This window comes from Pelecanus crispus, chromosome W (assembly GCF_030463565.1).
Source record: "Pelecanus crispus isolate bPelCri1 chromosome W, bPelCri1.pri, whole genome shotgun sequence".
NCBI lineage: Eukaryota > Metazoa > Chordata > Aves > Pelecaniformes > Pelecanidae > Pelecanus > Pelecanus crispus.
The window spans coordinates 7,067,396-7,086,920 of NC_134675.1; the positions used below are offsets into that span (position 1 = coordinate 7,067,396).

General features: G+C 43.3%; 1 protein-coding gene across 1 annotated transcript in view; it reads left to right on the forward strand.

Annotated features, from left to right (window-relative positions):
* Window positions 1–11,600: 11,600 nt before the first annotated feature.
* Window positions 11,601–19,525, forward strand: part of LOC142596482 (NAD(P) transhydrogenase, mitochondrial-like) — a 54,533-nt gene continuing 46,608 nt past the window's right edge. Inside the window, exon 1 of the mRNA XM_075725603.1 lies at window positions 11,601–11,787. Within this exon, the coding sequence (XP_075581718.1) occupies window positions 11,637–11,787 (151 nt within the window). The 5' untranslated portion in view covers window positions 11,601–11,636. The remainder of the gene's footprint in view (window positions 11,788–19,525) is intronic.

The window sequence follows — 19,525 nt, forward strand, 5'->3', positions numbered from 1 at the left end:
GGAAAAGCTGCAGGCTAAATTGTAAATTTAAGCCAACAAAGTTAAGCCTCCAATGTGACAATATTATTGTACTGTTAGGCCTACTTAATATAACTGTTCAGAATAATGTATTATATCTAGAATTTATACATGATGTGATAACAAATGCTCTTCTGATTTAATTTTTAAAACCTTCCATGCCAACAGGAACGAACTGAAGGAGAAGGTCCACGTAATGCATTTTGCTAATATCACATTAACTGCAAATGATTCAATTCACATATCTATTCACAATTTAATTCACCTAATTATGTTCAATTTCAGTCCAGAGTCTTACTCTACTCACTTTGTGAACTCCAGATCACAATTTGCTTTCAAGATTAGGAAGATAACTGAGAACTGGGGTGCCCAGAATATACCTCAGCTGATGTTTGTATTTTGTCTCCCTGAACAGTCTGGCCCTTGCTGACCTTTCCACCTGTTACTTCTACAGCCAAAGTCAAAGGCTTGTGTGGTATTGCTTCAAACTCTGTTCATGACTCATGAGGGGATGACTCATGAAAACATGCAAGTATGTATGAAACATTATAAAAAAACCAGAATAGCACTGTCTTGTATTTAAAAAAAAAATTGCATTCTAAAATGGTGCCTTTAGAAGTTATGTTCCTATTTAGTTTATTATTACGTTTTACTATTTTTAATTATTAATGGAGGGGGTAGGGAGTAAAATATTTGTTACTTCCCCAAGGCATGAATCTGATTGATTTTTGGTGAGAGACAAAGTTGGCCCTAGACAGTAAAGGTGACAGAATTAGTCTCATGGGAAAACTGTTCCTAGGCAACTATTACTGAAAGTAAAGACTGATAAACTAACAAATCTATACTCTGCAACTGAAATAAGAGCAAGTGTAGGAGATTTTGATGAGTTTTCAAAAAAGCAGAAGACTTCCCTTGTGTAAGCAATTGTCAAAACTAGATTTAAGCAGTATTACCAAGCTTTTAAAGATCACAAATTAGCTACTAAAACAACTAAATAAAAAATATTCAGTGTTCTTGTGTTATTTCAGTTCTGGTTTTAAAGCCTATATATTGTGACCTCTGGTCACGTTTGTAGACATTATCTTACCAGGAAGATAATGAAAAGCTTACATTAATGTGGAAAAGAAAGTTGAGATTCTCAATCACTGGTCTCAGGATCCTGAGGCTTTAAGAAAATCATCATTATATACTGGCATCACTTTTTAATACCCCAGTCTTTCAAGAAAGCAAATCTCATTCTTTAAGTTATATACCTATGAGAAATTAAATGCCTTAGGTTATCATTATTGAACCAGATAACTTTAAACTTCGGCCATAAATGTGAATTATTTTCACTTAGCAGACATTCTTTATTATCATAATTTAATGACTGCTTGGCAACTACTTACTGTGTAGAGTGGAATATGATCACAGATCCACCTTTTCATTACAGATGCACTACTGAAGTTTGCATGAGAGCAGTTCTGTTCAGTTGGGAACCCAATTTCTCCTCCCCAGTGTAGACACCTAAAATAAAAAATCTTTCAGGCAGTTAAATCCAAAATCACAATCCCCAACTGCTACCTACAATAGCCAACCCCTTTAGATAATGCCTAAAATTCTGCTTAGAATGTTCCGGCCCAAGTAGCTGAGGCCCTGTAAATTACTTCAATCCTCTGAGACCAAATAGTAGAAAACTTGAGATAGTAAGCTACCAAGATATATCCTAAGCACCCAATAACCAGATTAAAACTTTCACCAAAGGTAGTTATGACCGCTTATAAATATCCACTAGAGGAGTTACCTGCTTTATCCTAAGCACATTACCTAATAGTCTAAAATTTAATTCAGAAGCAATACTGCAACAGACCTACGGTGCCTGGTGCTGCTGATGACTGATTGTTGAAGGAATGTACTAAAGATAATAGGCACCACGATATCTGTAATAAGGAGCAGAAGGGCAAGAGATCTCTAAAACAATGAACATATATCATCGAGTGTCAAAACTCCCCTTTACTCCTCTTTTACTAGTCAGCAAGATCCATTAATTGGTGTCCCCTAAGTGAACCAGCTAATTATAATATGCAAACCACACCTTTGTTGGAAGAGCTACCCACCTCCAAAGGGAGACCCCTACCCACTGAGCACACGTAGCCATTTTAAAGGGAGCTATGTCTTTAAATCGAAGCAAAAGTAGAAATAACCAATGACTAACAAGTAGGTGTTAACAGTAGGCATAGTGACTTTGTTTAATTGTATAAATATGTGATAAAAGGATAACGGGGTGTGCTAGCTTTGTGGAATTACCACCTAGCACCCATCTCTGTGCAGAAATGGAATAAAGCAAATATCTTGACTCTGTGTGTGAATTGGTTCTTGCACACTGGGTAAAGAACCCATCTTTGGGACAACACTGAGAAATCACAAACTCCAACTTTGTCACTGTCCTGGTTTCGGCTGGGATAGAGTTAATTTTCTTCCTAGCAGCTGGCATAGTGCTGTGTTTTGGATTTAGGATGAGAAGAATGCTGATAACACACTGATGGTTTAGTTGTTGCTAAGTACTGCTTATGCTAGTCAAGGACTTTTCAGCTTCCCATGCTCTGCCAGGTGCACAAGAAACTGGGAGGGGGCACAGCCAGAATAGTTGATCCAAACTGCCCAAAGGGCTATTCCATACCATGTGACGTCATGCTCAGTATAGAAACTGGGGGGGGTTGGCCGGGGGGCAGCGATCGCTGCTCGGGAGCTGTCTGGGTATTGGTCGGCGGGTGGTGAGCAATTGCATTGTGCATCACTTGCTTTGTATATTATTATTAATTATTATTATTATTATTATTTTCCCTTCCTTTTTTGTCCTATTAAACTGTCTTTATGTCAACCCACGAATTTTACTTTTTTTTTCCGATTCTCTCACCCATCCCACTGGGGAGGGGGAGAGTGAGCGAACGGCTGTGTGGTGTTTAGCTGCCTGCTGGGTTAAACCACAAGAGTCCTTTTTGGCGCCAACATGGGGCACGAAGGGTTCGAGATAACAACAGATATGACCAGAGCATTTGAAATCAAATTTGCGATAAGCATTCATTATATTAGTTTAATAGTCCCTGTTCGCAATGTTGATTCATTTGCTCTCAGAGTTGTTGTGCTTGTTCTCAGAGTTGTGCTATGTAACACCTTACTTGCCATATGCACTCCCTGTGGTGCTGTTTATCATCTCTGGGAGCTGGATTAAAGGTATCGCTTTGCTGTACTGTGTAACACTGGTTTATAGTGTGATAAAATTATTGGTCATGAGATTGTACTCAGCACTGCTGTCATTCCCATACTTCAGGAGGTATGGGAGCTATTTCTCGGAAACTATTAATAATTACACTTTTTACCTCTTCTCCTCGGAGAACGGATCTATTGGGGAGGCAGAGGGGGACACTTTCCCCCGCTCCTTCACCTTCCCTTTCTCCTTCAGGCTAGTTACAACAGCTCTTGAGAATTTTGAATATCCTTGGGATGTTCAAACCAGCATGTTCCTATTGCTATTTCTCCTGAATGCGGTTCAGGTCTTGTTTAGGGTTAAACAACTATTTAAGAATATCATCCAGAGATCAACCCCCGCGACAGACACTGCAGCCACTCCGACCCCCACGACAGGCACTGCAACTACTCTGACCCCTGCGACAGGCACTGCAGCTACTCCAACCCCGGCAAAAGGCACTGTGGCTACTCAAATGCCCGTGAAAGGCAATGCGGTTACTCAAAACCCTGCAATACGCAATGCAGCTAATCAAACATCGACGACAGGCACTGCAGTGACTCTAACCATAGTGACAAACACTGCAGCTACTCAAACTCCAGCAACAGGCACTGCGGCTGAACTAGAGAACCAACCCGTGCCGGAATCAGTTGACCCTATACACAAGAAAAAATACATGAGAAAATCAGCTCGTTTAGTAAGGGATGAAGATGAACCAGGGCCATCACGAGAACCAGAGGAGGAAGAACCCATAAATGAGATGGTAACCACCCAATCCCTATCCCTGAGTGAGCTGCGAGATATGCGAAAAGATTTCAGTTGTTGTCCAGGCGAGCACATCATCACCTGGCTGCTCTGATGCTGGGATAACGGGGCCAGTAGCCTGGATTTAGAGGGTAAGGAAGCCAAGCAGCTGGGATCCCTTTCCAGGGAAGGGGGCATTGACAAAGCAATTGGAAAAGGAGCACAAGCCCTCAGCCTCTGGAGGCAACTTCTGTCAAGCGTGAAGGAAAGGTATCCCTTCAAGGAGGATGTTATATACCACCCAGGCAAATGGACCACCATGGAGAGAGGTATCCAGTACCTGAGGGAATTAAGTGTGCTGGAGGTGATTTATGATGACCTGAATGATGAGCAGTTGCCCAAAGATCCAGATGAAGCCAGGTGCACACGACCCATGTGGCGGAAGTTGGTATGGAGTACACCATTGTCACATGCAAACTCATTGGCAGTAATGATCTGGAAAGATGGAGAGGAACCAACAGTGGATGAATTGGCTGGCCGACTCCGGCAATATGAAGAAAGTATCTCTTCTTCCCTACAGTCCTGTGTCTCAGCTGTGGAAAGACTGTTCGAAGAACTGTCCCAGGAGTTCCAGCAACTCAGAGAGGATATGTCCTACCCCCACCTCTACGGACCAGTATCTCAGCCATTAGGAACAGGTGTTCCTCTGCTCAAGAGAGAGGATAGAGTGGATACACACCACGGGGCACCCTGTGGTTTTACCTGCGTGACCATGGAAAAGACATCAGGAAGCGGGATGGAAAATCTGCCTCGACCCTAGAGGAAGAGGTACTTGAGTTGCAAGGAAAAAGGATGTTGTTGTTTAGCCCGAGCCAGCAACTAAGCAACACGCAGCCACTCGCTTACTCCCCCTACCCCAATAGGATGGGGGAGAGAATCGGAGGAGTAAGAGTGAGAAACACTCCTGGGTTGAGATAAGAACAGTTTAATAATTGAAATAAAGTAAAATGGTAATGATAATAATAACAATATAATAATGATAATGATAATAATAATAATAATATATGAAGCAAATGATGCACAATGCAATTGCTCACCACCCGTTGACCGATACCCAGACAGTTCCCGAGCAGCGATCGCTGCTCCCTGGCCACCCCCCCCCAGTTTATATACTGAGCATGACGTCATATGGTATGGAATAGCCCTTTGGTCAGTTTGGATCAACTATTCTGGCTGTGCTCCCTCCCAGTTTCTTGTGTACCTGGCAGAGCATGGGAAGCTGAAAAGTCCTTGACTAGCATGAGCAGTACTGAGCAACAACTAAACCATCAGTGTGTTATCAGCATTCTTCTCCTACTAAATCCAAAACACAGCACTGTGCCTGCTACTGGGAAGAAAATTAACTCTATCCCAGCCGAAACCAGGACAAAAATCACACAGAGGGGTTCTTCCAGGAAAATTTCTGTTCTGGTTTCCAGTGGGCAATTCCCCAGACAGAGCAGAAGGGCTGATCTTACCCCTTATCTCAATAAGGGGATTTCTGATTCATATTTACAAGAAGTGAACAACGAATACTGTGACCAGTGTTAGAGGGGCCCTGCCTCTAGCCAGGTGGAGGAAAGGGACAGTCGGGTTTACTGGACTGTGTGGATTCGATGGCCTGGCACATCAGACCCACAGGAGTAGAAGGCTCTAGTGGACACCGGTGCACAGTGTACCCTAATGCCATCAAACTATAGAGGGGCAGAACCCATCTGTATTTCTGGAGTGACAGGGGGATCCCAACAGCTCACTGTACTGGAGGCCAAAGTGAGCCTAACCGGGAATGAGTGGCAGAAGCACCATATCGTGACTGGCCCAGAGGCTCCGTGCATCCTTGGCGTAGATTACCTCAGGAGAGGGTATTTCAAGGACCCAAAAGGGTACCGGTGGGCTTTTGGTATAGCTACCTTGGAGACAGAGGAAATGAAACAGCTGTCCACCTTGCCCGGTCTCTCAGAGGACCCTTCTGTTGTGGGGTTGCTGAGGGTCGAAGAACAACAGGTGCCGATCGCTACCACAGCAGTGCACCGGCGGCAATATCGCACCAACCGAGACTCCCTGATTCCCATCCATAACCTGATTCATCAACTGGAGAGCCAAGGAGTGATCAGCAAGACTCGCTCACCCTTTAACAGTCCCATATGGCCAGTGCGAAAGTCTAATGGGGAGTGGAGACTAACAGTGGACTATCGTGGCCTGAACGAAGTTACACCGCCGCTGAGTGCTGCTGTGCCAGATATGCTAGAACTTCAATACGAACTGGAGTCAAAGGCAGCCAAGTGGTATGCCAGCAGAGTGCAGGCCCCAGTTTGCTTTTACCTGGAGGGATGTTCAGTACACCTGGAACCGACTGTCCCAGGGGTGGAAGCACAGCCCCACCATTTGCCATGGACTGATCCAGACGGCACTGGAACAGGGTGAAGCTCCAGAACATCTGCAGTACATTGATGACATCATTGTGTGGGGCAACGCAGCAGAAGAAGTTTTTGAGAAGGGAAAGAAAATAGTCCAAATCCTTCTGAAGGCTGGTTTTGCCATAAAACAGAGTAAGGTCAAGGGACCTGCACAGGAGATCCAATTTTTAGGAATAAAATGGCAAGATGGACGTCGTCAGATCCCAATGGATGTGATCAACAAAATAACAGCTATGTCCCCACCAAGTAGCAAAAAGGAAACACAAGCTTTCTTAGGTGTTGTGGGTTTTTGGAGAATGCATATTCCAAATTACAGCCAGATCGTAAGCCCTCTCTATCAAGTGACCCGGAAGAAGAACAATTTCAAATGGGGCCCTGAGCAACAACAAGCCTTTGAACAAATTAAATGGGAGATAGTTCATGCAGTAGCCCTTGGGCCAGTCCGGGCAGGGCAGGATATTAAAAATGTGCTCTACACCGCATCTGGGGAGAGTGGCCCTACCTGGAGCCTCTGGCAGAAAGCACCAGGGGAGACTTGAGGTCGACCCCTAGGGTTTTGGAGTCAGGGATACAGAGGATCCGAAGCTCGCTCTACTCCAACTGAGAAAGAGATATTGGCAGCATATGAAGGGGTTCGACCGACTTGGGAAGTGGTTGGTACTGAAGCACAGCTTCTGCTGGCACCCCGACTGCCGGTGTTGGGCTGGATGTTCAAAGGGAGGGTCCCCTCTACACATCATGCAACTGATGCTACGTGGAGTAAGTGGGTTGCACTAATCACAAAACGGGCTCGAATAGGAAACGCCAGTCGCCCAGGAATCTTGGAAATGATCATGGACTGGCCAGAAGGCAAAAACTTCAGAATATCACCAGAGGAGGAGGTGACACGTGCTGAGGAGGCCCCACTGTATAATAAATTGCCAGAAAATGAGAAGCAATATGCCCTGTTCACTGATGGGTCCTGTCGTCTTGTGGGAAAGCATCGGAGGTGGAAAGCTGCTGTATGGAGTCCTATACGACAAGTGGCAGAAACTGCTGAAGGAGAAGGGGAGTCGAGTCAGTTTGCAGAGGTGAAAGCCATTCAGCTGGCTTTAGATATTGCTGAACGAGAAAAGTGGCCAGTCCTTTATCTCTGTACTGACTCATGGATGGTGGCAAATGCCCTGTGGGGGTGGCTGCAGCAATGGAAGCAGAGCAACTGGCAGTGCAGAGGCAAATCCATCTGGGCTGCCGCATTGTGGCAAGATATTGCTGCCCGGGTAGAGAACCTGGTTGTAAAAGTTTGTCACATGGATGCTCATGTACCCAAGAGTCGGGCCACTGAAGAACATCAAAACAACCAGCAGGTGGATCTGGCAACATAAAGGTGAATTATTTATAGCCTGGTGGGCCCATGACCCCTCAGGCCATCAAGGAAGAGATGCAACATATAGATGGGCTCGTGATCGAGGGGTGGACATGACCATGGACAGTATTGCACAGGTCATCCATGAATGTGAAACGTGCTGCAATCAAGCAAGCCAAGTGGTTCAAGGCTCTCTGGTATGGTGGATAATGGCTGAAATATAAATATGGGGAGGCCTGGCAGATTGATTATATCACACTCTCACAAACCGGCCACGGCTAGCGCTATGTGCTCACCATGGTGGAAGCAACCACCGGATGGCTGGAAATATATCCCGTGCCCCATGCCACCGCCCAGAACACCATCCTGGGCCTTGAAAAGCAAGTCCTGTGGCGACACGGCACCCCAGAAAGAATTGAGTCAGACAACGGGACTCATTTCCGAAACAACCTCATAGACACCTGGGCCAAAGAGCACGGCATTGAGTGGGTATATCACATCCCCTGTCATGCACCAGCTTCCAGGAATATCGAACTATACAATGGACTGTTAAAGCCTACCCTGAGAGCAATGGGTGGCGGGACATTCAAACATTGGGATTCACATTTAGCAAAAGCCACCTGGTTAGTCAACACCAGGGGATCTGCCAATCGAGCTGGCCCTGCCCAGTCAAAACTTTTACATACTGTAGAAGGAGATAAAGTTCCCGTAGTGCACATAAAAAATATGCTGGGGAAGACAGTCTGGGTTACTTCCCCCTCTGGCAAAGGCAAACCCATTCGTGGGACTGCTTTTGCTCAAGGACCTGGGTGCACTTGGGTAATGCAAAAGGATGGGGAAGTCCAATGTGTACCTCAAGGGAGTTTGATTTTGGGTGAAAATAGCCAATGAACTGAATTGTATGATGTTAATTGCTATATAATACTGTATGGCATCTCTTTTATGGTTGCTGTATGCCACATCAATGCTATTACAGTAAGAATCGCCCAGCTTAATGAAGATGAACTTTGATGAAACCAACCAAAATGCAGCGGTGTTGGAACCAGAACTGGCTTCAGCATGCAACAATCCAACACCACACACCATTTCTCCTGCCCTGAAAGAATGTTATGACAGATGGAACCCAAAGTCACAGACTAAATGAACTCAATGGACATTTTAGAGGGCTCGCCCACAGACTAAGGGAATTATATCTGTGTGTATATATCGAAAGGAAAAGTGGTGGTGATTAATTGCAATTTATTGGAAAGTTTAGAGACATGGGCATGACATAGATGGTATAGAATAAGGGGTGGATACTGTCCTGGTTTCGGCTGGGATAGAGTGAATTTTCTTCCTAGTAGCAGGCATAGTGCTGTGTTTTGGATTTAGGATGAGAAGAATGCTGATAACACACTGATGGTTTAGTTGTTGCTGAGTACAGCTTATGCTAGTCAAGGACTTTTCAGCTTCCCATGCTCTGCCAGGTGCACAAGAAACTGGGAGGGGGCACAGCCAGGACCGCTGACCCAAACTGCCCCAAGGGCTATTCCATACCATGTGACATCATGCTCAGTATAGAAACTGGGGGGGGTTGGCCGGGGAGCAGCGATTGCTGCTTGGGGACTGTCTGGGTATCGGTCGGTGGGTGGTGAGCAATTGCATTGTGCATCACTTGCTTTGTATATTATTATTATTATTATTTTCCCTTCCTTTTCTGTCCTATTAAACTGTCTTTATCTTAACACGTGAATTTTACTTTTTTTTTCCAATTTCTCCCTCATCGCACTGGGCAGGGGGAGAATGAGTGAATGGCTGTGTGGTGTTTAGCTGCCTGCCGGGTTAAACCACAACAGTCACTCTTCAGAACACAAGCACTTTTACATGTTTGGTTTTTTTATGCTGACAACATATTTCTCATTAGAAAGACAGAGAGGGCTGTTTCTACCTTTTAAAACAGTATATATTATTAATAATTGAATTATATTGATCACTATTATACTGATGAGGCATGTTGTGTCACTAGTCAATGGTTACTGAGCCCAAAACACAAAGCACATATTAGCACATAAGCTGTAACTCTAAACAGAATCTTTTCCACAAATTTATTTAAGTGCATGGTAGTCTCCTGAACATCTAGTAGTAGGGTATCTCATTAATCACTCTCAGAGACTCACATTTTCAGTGCTTCACTTCTAGTCATAATTCACCAGTTGTGAGACTGGAAGCTGTATGACACAGCCTCAGTTAAAGCATATTTTGCATAAACGGTTGCACAGATGTAAAAAAAAAGGCTAATTTATACCTAGAAATTACAGATTGTGTGAAATAGGACAACATATACAGGCAATAGTGTAGGCAACCTGACAAGCTGTTCTCTGTAAACTGTCTCTTTAATAGCACGTTCTCTTTATCGATTCATATATTAGTATCTATAGAGTTGCAAGAGTTAATCTTTTTCTTTTATCCTCCACCCCTCCCCCGCGCGTGGGCGCTTGAAGCACGAGCGCGAGTCGCCGGCGGCACGCAGGTACCATGTGACGGGCACCCCCGCCGCCCCCTTCTAGAGCGGGGAGTAGGACGCCGCGTAATCCGTCTGCTCCGACCTCCACGTTCCCCTCAGTCCTTCCGGGCAGACCGCCCCGCCCCGCCCCCTCGCCCCAAGGTCGGTCAGTACTGCGGCGGAGCTGACGGTATCGGCTGTTGGGTGTGTTGTTCTGTGGTGCGGCGGGCTGGGCTGGGCTGGGCTGGGCTGGGCTGGGCTGGGCTGGGCTGGGCTGGGCTGGGCTGGGCGGGGGGCGGGGGCGGCGGCGGCGGCGGGCGGGCGCGCGCACGCACGCACGCACCCACCCACCCACTCACCCCTCCCCACACCCACCTCTTCGCTTTCTTCTGGCGCGGGCGGGGGGCAGCTGCTGCTCAGAAGGCGGCTGTGGTGTCCCGCTTTCGCAGTGGCCAGGGAGCGAAGGGTGGACGGATGTGTGGAGAAGGCAGGTAACGCGGAAAGGAGCCCCTGGGAGCGCTCCCAGGCGGGAGGCGGAGAGGTGGTGGGTCCGGGCTTCTCCCTGGGCGGGCGCGATGGCCGTCGGCCGTTGTGACTGTGGGGAGCGGCGGGCCCGGGCGGCGGAGGGCGAGCCGCCTGCCCAAGGTCAGTCAGTGGCCGCGGGCTATAAATAGCGGCGGGAGTGAAACGGGGCCGCTGCCTTGTGGGCCGGGCCGGCGGGGAGCGGTGGGCGGCCTCCGCTGCCGTGAGGAGGGACGGCACGGCACGTTAGTGTCTCCATAAACGCGGACGGCGGGATTCCGGGCGAAGAGCTCTTCCCTCCGCCGGCAGCCAGTAGCCACCTGCTAGCGAGGGCGGCCCGCCCACTTTTCCCGGTGGTGCCTTTCCTACTCTGAGTGCCTACTTTGGTATGTCTCCTGATGCCTGTAAGCTGTTGTTCTGCTCAGAGTAACTCCTTTGGGAGCTCTGGCTTGGGTTTGAATTGTTTGTATGGTTTTTTGGGATGCAGGAAATTTTTCACTTGTCAGAGTTGCTCGTTTAGAGCAACAGTGTAAAGAGAATACGGTCTTGTGTCACAGAAATATCAGTCTGTAGGTCAACTTGTAATGTCAATTCTCTTGTGGGCTCACTACTTCAGTTTGATATTTGCCTTATTCAGTTTGGAAAAACAGTGGGTTTTGTTTTTTAGTTAGAAAGAAAAGGTGGGGAGAAATGATCATCTCATGGCTAGTGTCAGTTGACTGGACTTAAGCTGCTGAATTTACATACCTTCTGTCTAGTATCATTAATAATTCTTGCTTTGTTTTTACATGTGCAGCAGGGATTCCGTATGTGGCAAGGAGTCTGCTGTGAGGTCTGGGTGAAATGGCGAGCCTTCTGCATATTGCTGTTAGTGGGTGTTCAACTCCTGGTTTTGGCAGTGTGTTACCACCTAAGGTGCATTCTGCAAAGATGCTGTGTTTGCGAATGTTTAGAACTCACCAGATGCTCAGGTCTCGGGCAGCTCCAAAGTCAGGTAAATAGATTAAACCATTGTAAATAATCTTTTATTTTTAAACTTGAAGATAGCTTGAATTTTTCTTTCAGATATGTGTTAGTACAGAAAAGACTTAAAATAAAAAGAGCACTCTTAAATGATGTCAGCAGCTTACTTGAGTCAGTTGCAGTGCAATTTTACACTGGTTTTAAAGGGCTTATGCAGAAGGTGTTAGTGGATCCAAATAGTCTTTAAGGGTAGGTGGTCAGAGCTCCTGCAGACACCTTGCTTGAGGGAAGTATTTAAACAAATGCTTTTCTTAGTTAAAAGCCTGAGTTCCCCACAAGTTTTGGTAGTGCAAATCTTTGTGTGCATGCAGGGGAAAATACAGCCCTCGCAAAGAGAGCATCTGCAAGCATGGCTATATGTAGATGTAATTATCCCATCTAAAAAAAAGATCTCTTAACTTTATTCAGGAAACTTATGTTGTACCATGTTGAAGAATTTTGATTTGCATCTTTACATGTAGGATCTGTTGGCATATTTGTACTGGTTACATTTTAGTGCAGATGATGGCCAAGTTCAGGTATTTTGGGGGGGGAGGAGGGGGGAATGGGGGTATCCTTGGTTCCAGTTTATGATGTGAGCTGGGTGTATGAAAATCAGAACTGATTTTTTTTTTTCCCTCTATTCTATGCTGTGCGTAGCCTGACAGCTAGAAGACTGGAGAATATGTAAAACTGGTTTAATGATGTTTTTGCTCATTATCCTGCATGGGTCATGTGTCCCTGAAGGAATTTAGAGACCCTGCTTCAGTGCAGATCTAGGGTCTTCTCAGTCTGGGACAGATTAACGTGGAGATTTCGACTGATTGTACACGTGATGTTTGGTTCTTCTACACATGTACAGTAGGTACTGCATTAGATATTTTGGAGGCTTAGAAAAGTAGCACTGTGAACAGAATTGTCCGGTAAAAACACAAGACATAAGATTACACCATATAACTCGAAGAAGCTTTTGTTGCATGGAATTTCTGGCAATATTAACAGTGGCTGGTGCATTTTGGGGTCCTTTCAAATCAATGACCAAATGTTTGGGGCTTCTGAAGAAATGTGATGAGAAGAAGAGTTTCCTCACTGTGAGGGCTCCTGGTAATCTGTATCGTATGGCTTTTTACCACAGTTGCATGGTGAAACCTAAATTTCTTTGCTCTGACTGACAGCCCAGGGATCTGGGGTCTGTTAGAACTGATGGTTTTGCCATCCCATGAATTTGTGATGCTCCAAATTTCCCCCCCCATATTCGGTATCTGAATGAAAGAGACATCTGTCTGTCTTGATATGGCAAATTGTCCCTTGGTTGGGAGTGTTAACCTGGGATGTAGGAAACTAGGTTCAAAGTCCTTTCTCAGATGTCCCAGGTAAGTGCCATTGTTTGAGTTTGTTGTTTGAGTTTGGAATCAATCTTTGTATTTGACCACAAATTTGATCATGAAACTGAAAGATCTCTTCAGTTTTACTCAAATCACTATGCTCGTGTGTGTGTGTATGTATGTATGTTTTTCTTCTTTTTATGAATCAGTTTTCAGAAATTTTTCCATAAGGATGGAGAATTCTGATTAGTGTCACGTGTTTAAGCATTCAGTGCCGTCCCTTCAGATCTCTTATGTGGAAGCCCTTATTTAAGGGAGAGTAGTATTAATGCAATGCAGTTACTTAATGCTGAGAATTATAAGTTTGATAAGTCTTTTGGCTGATAATTAAGCTGTCCTTATAGTTCATTTTGGTAACATGAGATGTCATTCAGTAGAGGACAAATCAAGGATAAAACAGCAATTGAATGACAAATTAGTAGCAGTACTGTTGCCTATGTATACTTGTTAAATTTTGATTCAAGAGCACTTAAAAGCATATAAAATAACTGTGTTTTACTTTTAGAAATTATCTTTGATTATAGTGACACTTGTTAAAAATTACTGTAATATTAAGAAGAGTAAGTTTTCTGAAAAGACTAGTGTCACAGTAATTCTTCTTAAGTCTGTAGTTGTTACTTCCATTCTCTCAGATTAGCTTTCATTTAGTCCAGGATATGTTATATACAGGAATAACAGCTGCCTGGGGAGTGAAGAGATTTGGAGTTGGTTGAAAAGTAAATGAGGATGAATACTTTTCTTATTGCTATTTATTTTGCTGCTATTTTCCTTGTTTTTTAGAAACATAGGAATTTTCATACAAGAATAAACAAGTATTCCAGTAACCAATCTCAAATAGTCTCTAACACCAGGTGCTTCAGAAACAGATGCAAAACTTTCCCAAGCCTTGAGAAAGGTGCTTACGGAGTGACCAATTCTGAGGTTTCCAATATACTTCCAGATTGGTTTGTCCTACAGCTCTGTGACTTTTACTCCTCTCTATCTTAGGATTTTTAATGTCCTTTTTATTTTCATGCCTTTTTCTTAAAACTTCCTTGTTATTTTTCTAAATCTTGCAGAGCTTTTAAACCTATAACAGCTTATTGTCAATTAATTCTCTAGATAAGCTGTACATTATTTATAAACCATAGGCATTCTCCTTCAATTTCTTTGGGTTTTTTGTATCTCCTTACTTGTGTAAGAAGAGGTGTTTGTTTAATCTTCTGTACCATTCCTCTTTTTTTTTTTTTTTTTCCTTCCCCAACATCATATTGCGGTTCTTTGGAATACGTCCTCATCCTCAGAACAGGTGAGGTGGTTTGTTTAAAGCTGATGTTAGAGTAACTTAGATGTTAGGCAGGTTTTGTGTCCTGCTTTCCCATCCTAGAACATGTGGCATAAAATCAAAACTTCTCTTTTCTCTAAGTCAGTCTCTAATATTTGTTGATAATATTTTGCTGCAGGCTACTTCCTGAAATCAGGTTAAGGAGATAAAAAAACCTGTATTTCTCTTTTTCTCTTTATACAATGTTCTGAGTATTCTTGATAGTTTTAATTTAGGATCTTCTCTAAACACTCAGTTTGTAGATGGAAGTTAAATGGAGAAGATTTCTTTTATAGTTATTCTTAATTGTTTGATTGCTAAAGCTTGGAGATGTAGATTACCTACTTATTTTGTTTACTTGAAGTCTGAGACTGCTTTGCACATGTCCTCATTATGCAGTGGAGATTAAGGGGGTGAAAAAGCATAGTAATAAGAGTGGCTTAATTAAAAATACAGTGTTCTTCTTAGCTTTTCTAAATTCTAATTTATGTACATTGCATACTAAGATTCTAAGGCCTGTGAAACTTAATGATTCCACTTTTGATAGTGGCAAAATCCTTTTTGTGTTGATTCTTTGTATCTCCTACTCAATGAACAATACATTCAAAATCATGTGACTCAAAAAGGTACTCAAGGTATGTGTAACTTGGTCTGTTTTATGAAAATGTTCTTGATGTCATAAAGCAGTAAGTTACTAAAACATACCCAAGGCAGTTCTTAAAGAGATTATCTGACATGGAGACTTGGAAGCTTTGTTTCCTCATGCAGTTCTAAACCCATGGCAAGGATAGCAGATGTACTATCTCAAAATAAAACCTAAATCAAGATCCTAAGTCTATAATTCTAGATGTCAACCTTTCAAAACTAATGACTTTGAAATTGCTGAGTTCAACAAACCAAAGATGTGTTCTGTGTTAATAGTATAGCTTCCTTCAAACATAGTATTTATCATATCCCGTCCTGAAGTTTTAACACAGATCTTTGCTTTGCATTTGTAGACATCTGCTCCTTTTTGGTATCAAATGATGTGATGGCTCAGGGTAGTCTGCTTGAAAAATGTTGTATACCTGTTCTAGTTGAAGGCTGGCAAACTGATATCTGTTTGCTTCTATATTCACTGGTTGCTAGAAATTTGGTAGTGGGACAGAGGAGAAAAGAAGGTGAGACACGAATGAGATGTTGAATGTTTAGCTTGGATTTGATCTCCCAAAGCATTGGAGGAGGATGTAGTCCTCAGTATTGGTCTCTGATCATTCTGCTTACTAAAGAAGGTGCAAATACTTTCTATCTGAAAAAGTTTTACCTATTTTTATTGCATGCAAGATGTAATAACATGAAAGAAAGAAATGAGGAAACACATTTGGTATATAGTGAGCGTGTATTCCTGTCCCATCCCTCCTAGCCATTTACTCTTCTACTCTGGTACCTCACACAAAATCAAGTGAACAAAAAAGAAATCGGAAGCATTAGTTGTCATTTGAACTTGGGCCTTAGGAGCTAAAAAAAAACCAAAAAAAAACCTGGTGGGGTGTGTGTCTTTTTTTTTTTCTTCTTTAGAAGTGTATAAGCTTTATTCAAGTGTCTGTGTGCCTTTTAAATTTGCAGTCACAGAATCATAGAGTAGTTTGGGTTGGAAGGGAACTTAAAGAATATCTAGTCTAACCCCCCTGCAACGAGCAGGGACATCTTCAACTAGATCAGGTTGCTCAGAGCCCTGTCCAACCTGACCTTGAATGTTTCCAGGGATGGGGTATCTACCACCTCTCTGGGCAACCTGTTCCAGTGCCTCACCATCCTCGTTGTGAAAAGCTTCTTCCTTATATCCAGTCTGAATCTACCCTCTTTCAGTTTAAAACCATTACCCCTTGTGCTATCGCTACAGGCCCTACTAAAAAGTCTGTCCCCATCTTTCTTATAAGCCCCCTTTAAGTATTGAAAGGCTGTGATGAGGTCTCCCTGGAGCCTTCTCTTCTCCAGGCTAAACAACCCCAGCTCTCTCAGCCTGTCCTCGTAGGAGAGGTGCTCCAGCCCTCGGATCATCTTCATGGCCCTCCTCTGGGCCCGCTTGAACAGATCCATGTCCTTCTTGTGCTGAGGGCCCCAGAGCTGGACGCAGTACTCCCAGGTGGGGTCTCACCAGAGCAGAGCAGAGAGGCAGAATCACCTCCCTCGACCTGCTGGCCACGCTTCTTTTGATGCAGCCCAGGATACGGTTGGCTTTCTGGGCTGCGAGTGCACATTGTTGGCTCATGTCCAGCTTTTCATCCACCAGTACCCCCAAGTCCTTCTCCGCAGGGCTGCTCTCAATCTCTTCATCCCCCAGCCTGTACTGATACTGGGGGTTGCCCTGTCCCAGGTGCAGGACCTTGCACTTGGCCTTGTTGAACCTCATGAGGTTCACACAGGCCCACTTCTCCAGCTTGTCCAGGTCCCTTTGGATGACATCTCGTCCTTCTGGTGTGTCAACCGTACCACTCAGCTTGGTGTCATCTGCAAATTTGCTGAGGGTGCGCTCGATCCCACTGTCTATGTCATTGATGAAGATGTTAAACAGCACCGGTCCCAGTATGGACCCCTGAGGGACCCCCACTTGTCACCGGTCTCCATTTGGACATCGAGCCATTGACCGCTACCCTCTGGATGCGACCATCCAGCCAATTCCTTATCCACCGAACAGTCCACTCATCAAATCCATATCTCTCCAATTTAGAGATAAGGATGTTGTGGGGGACTGTGTCAAAGGCTTTGCAGAAGTCCAGATAGATAACATCCATTGCTCTTCCCTTGTCCACTGATGTAGTCACTCCGTCATAGAAAGCCACTAGGTTGGTCAGGCAGGACTTGCCCTTGGTGAAGCCATGCTGGCTGTCTCGAATCACCTCCCTGTCTTCCATGTGCCTTAGCATAGCTTCTAGGAGGATCTGTTCCATGATCTTCCCAGGCACAGAGGTGAGGCTGACAGGTCAGTAGTTGCCAGGGTCCTCCTTTCTCCTCGTTTTAAAAATGGGCACAGCCATACTTCTGTTCCCTGTATGCTATAATTTATTCCTGCCTTCCTCTGCATTTGTGCACTGCAAAAATTCCAAAAGGAGGAAGGGAAGAGAGTACTCCAGTTTTTGTTTTCTCAGTGCTTCTTGTGAAGCTTTTTGCCTTCTGTTCTGGAGCTACTTCCTTTCTTAAGTTATGATTCATCTCTGTTATTCTAACAAATTTTGGTCTTTTAAGTTTGATTTCTGCTTTTGAAAGACAAGAATGCTCAGTTCTACTGAGTTTAGTTAATGAAAATCAGAAGCAGGACTTTATTGTGTACTAATTAGGAGAAGAGGTGAGGGGAAAGTTCTCTTCAAATGACAAGGGTAATTTTGTATGAGTGATAGCAACAGTTAACATAGCTTTCAAGTGGCTAGTGCTGCTGTGATAGGGATGCCCCGAGTTGCACGATGATGCTTAGATGTGGTGTATGCTGATGAAGCAAATCTTTGCAAAGCATTGTTACCTTTGTGGGTCTGTTGTTTTAGCTGTGCGTTCTTGCTCCTGTTATGACTTCGTGTTCTTTTAAAGCATGTTTTTTCTGATTTTGATTTTTGTCTTGTAATTTAAAGAATTTTAAATGTTCTCCAACATATTGAATATCAAAAAGCTTGTGTCTTCAAATTATTTCTTACCAGTTTATTAGTTTAATTTAACAGAGAAAGCTACAATAAAAAAAGTAAAAATAATTAGAAGTAATGCACTTTGATCTTTCATTCTGTTGTCTTGTTGGATGTGTTCAGTCATTAGGTTTTTTAAATGGGTGAGAAGACTGACAAGTACAGGTAGATATTTAAGTACCAGTTCTTAGCATCTCTACTGTTTTAGATTAATAACTCTCATGATACTGTCAACTTATGTTCTGAAAATAATTTTCATATGTTCAATTTTAAGCACCTTGCAGTCCCAGTTTTATTTTGTAGATAGATTTAGATTTAAAAATACTAAAATAATTCATTTCCTCAAAGTTCTTATAGTATGCTGTGTTTTTGGCTTTGTTTTGCTTGTTTCTATCTTAAAAAAACAATCAGGGAAAAAAAGTGAAAAGGAGGCATTCCTAAAACATGCAACACATTACTAGTCTGGTACAATTTTTGTAGCAAAATGCATAGTATTGGTGGCCAAATTAAAAGCAGATTTGTAATTTAAAACAAGCCTTTCATGTTTCTTTTTTTGTGTGTGTTTTGGTTGTGTTTTTTGGTGGTGTGTTTTGTTTGCTTGACCTTTAATATGAGTGGCTGCTTAGTCTACTCAAGTTATATATACATATATATTAATGAAATATATTAACCGGTAGACGTGGCACTTTGGGACATGGTTTAGTGGACATGGTGGTGTTGGGTTGATGGTTGGACTGATGATCTTAGAGGTCCTTTCCAATCTTAATGATTCCTAGTTTTTACTTTCATTATAAATAACCTAGCCACCGAGCCAGGAAACATGAAATTGCTACTCTACCCTTAATTGGTTTAGTGGTGGACTTGGTAATGTTAGGTTAATGGTTGGACTGGATGATCTTAAAGGTCTTTTCCAACCTAAACTATTCTATGATTCTATGTGGTGTAGGTCTCTCCTGTATAAATGTCACAATCCAGGTTTAAATTCTGGATAGATATCAGTGAAAGCTGGTACAGAACTGGGCCTGGGTGCTGGACTGCATGCTGTCTAGTGTAACTGAATCAATGCAGTAGTTTGATATGCTATTATTCTGCCTGGGTCTGTGTATTTATAAATAATGTATTTAAACACTTGATTGGATCAGAGAAGTTTAACTGTCAGATATTAGACTGGAAGACTGCAAACTGTACGTGAACAAAGTTAGATGTTTGTAATTTGAAACCTTAAGCTAAAACTGATAAATTGCATCTTCTGCAGTTTTCTGGTGTTATTTAGTAGAGCTTGGAACAAGTTAAGACAAGGAGATAACATTGAAGAGAAGTATAATTGAACAAACTAGTATACTGATATTCCATTTTTCAACTACTCCCAAATTCACATTTTTCATTTCTGTT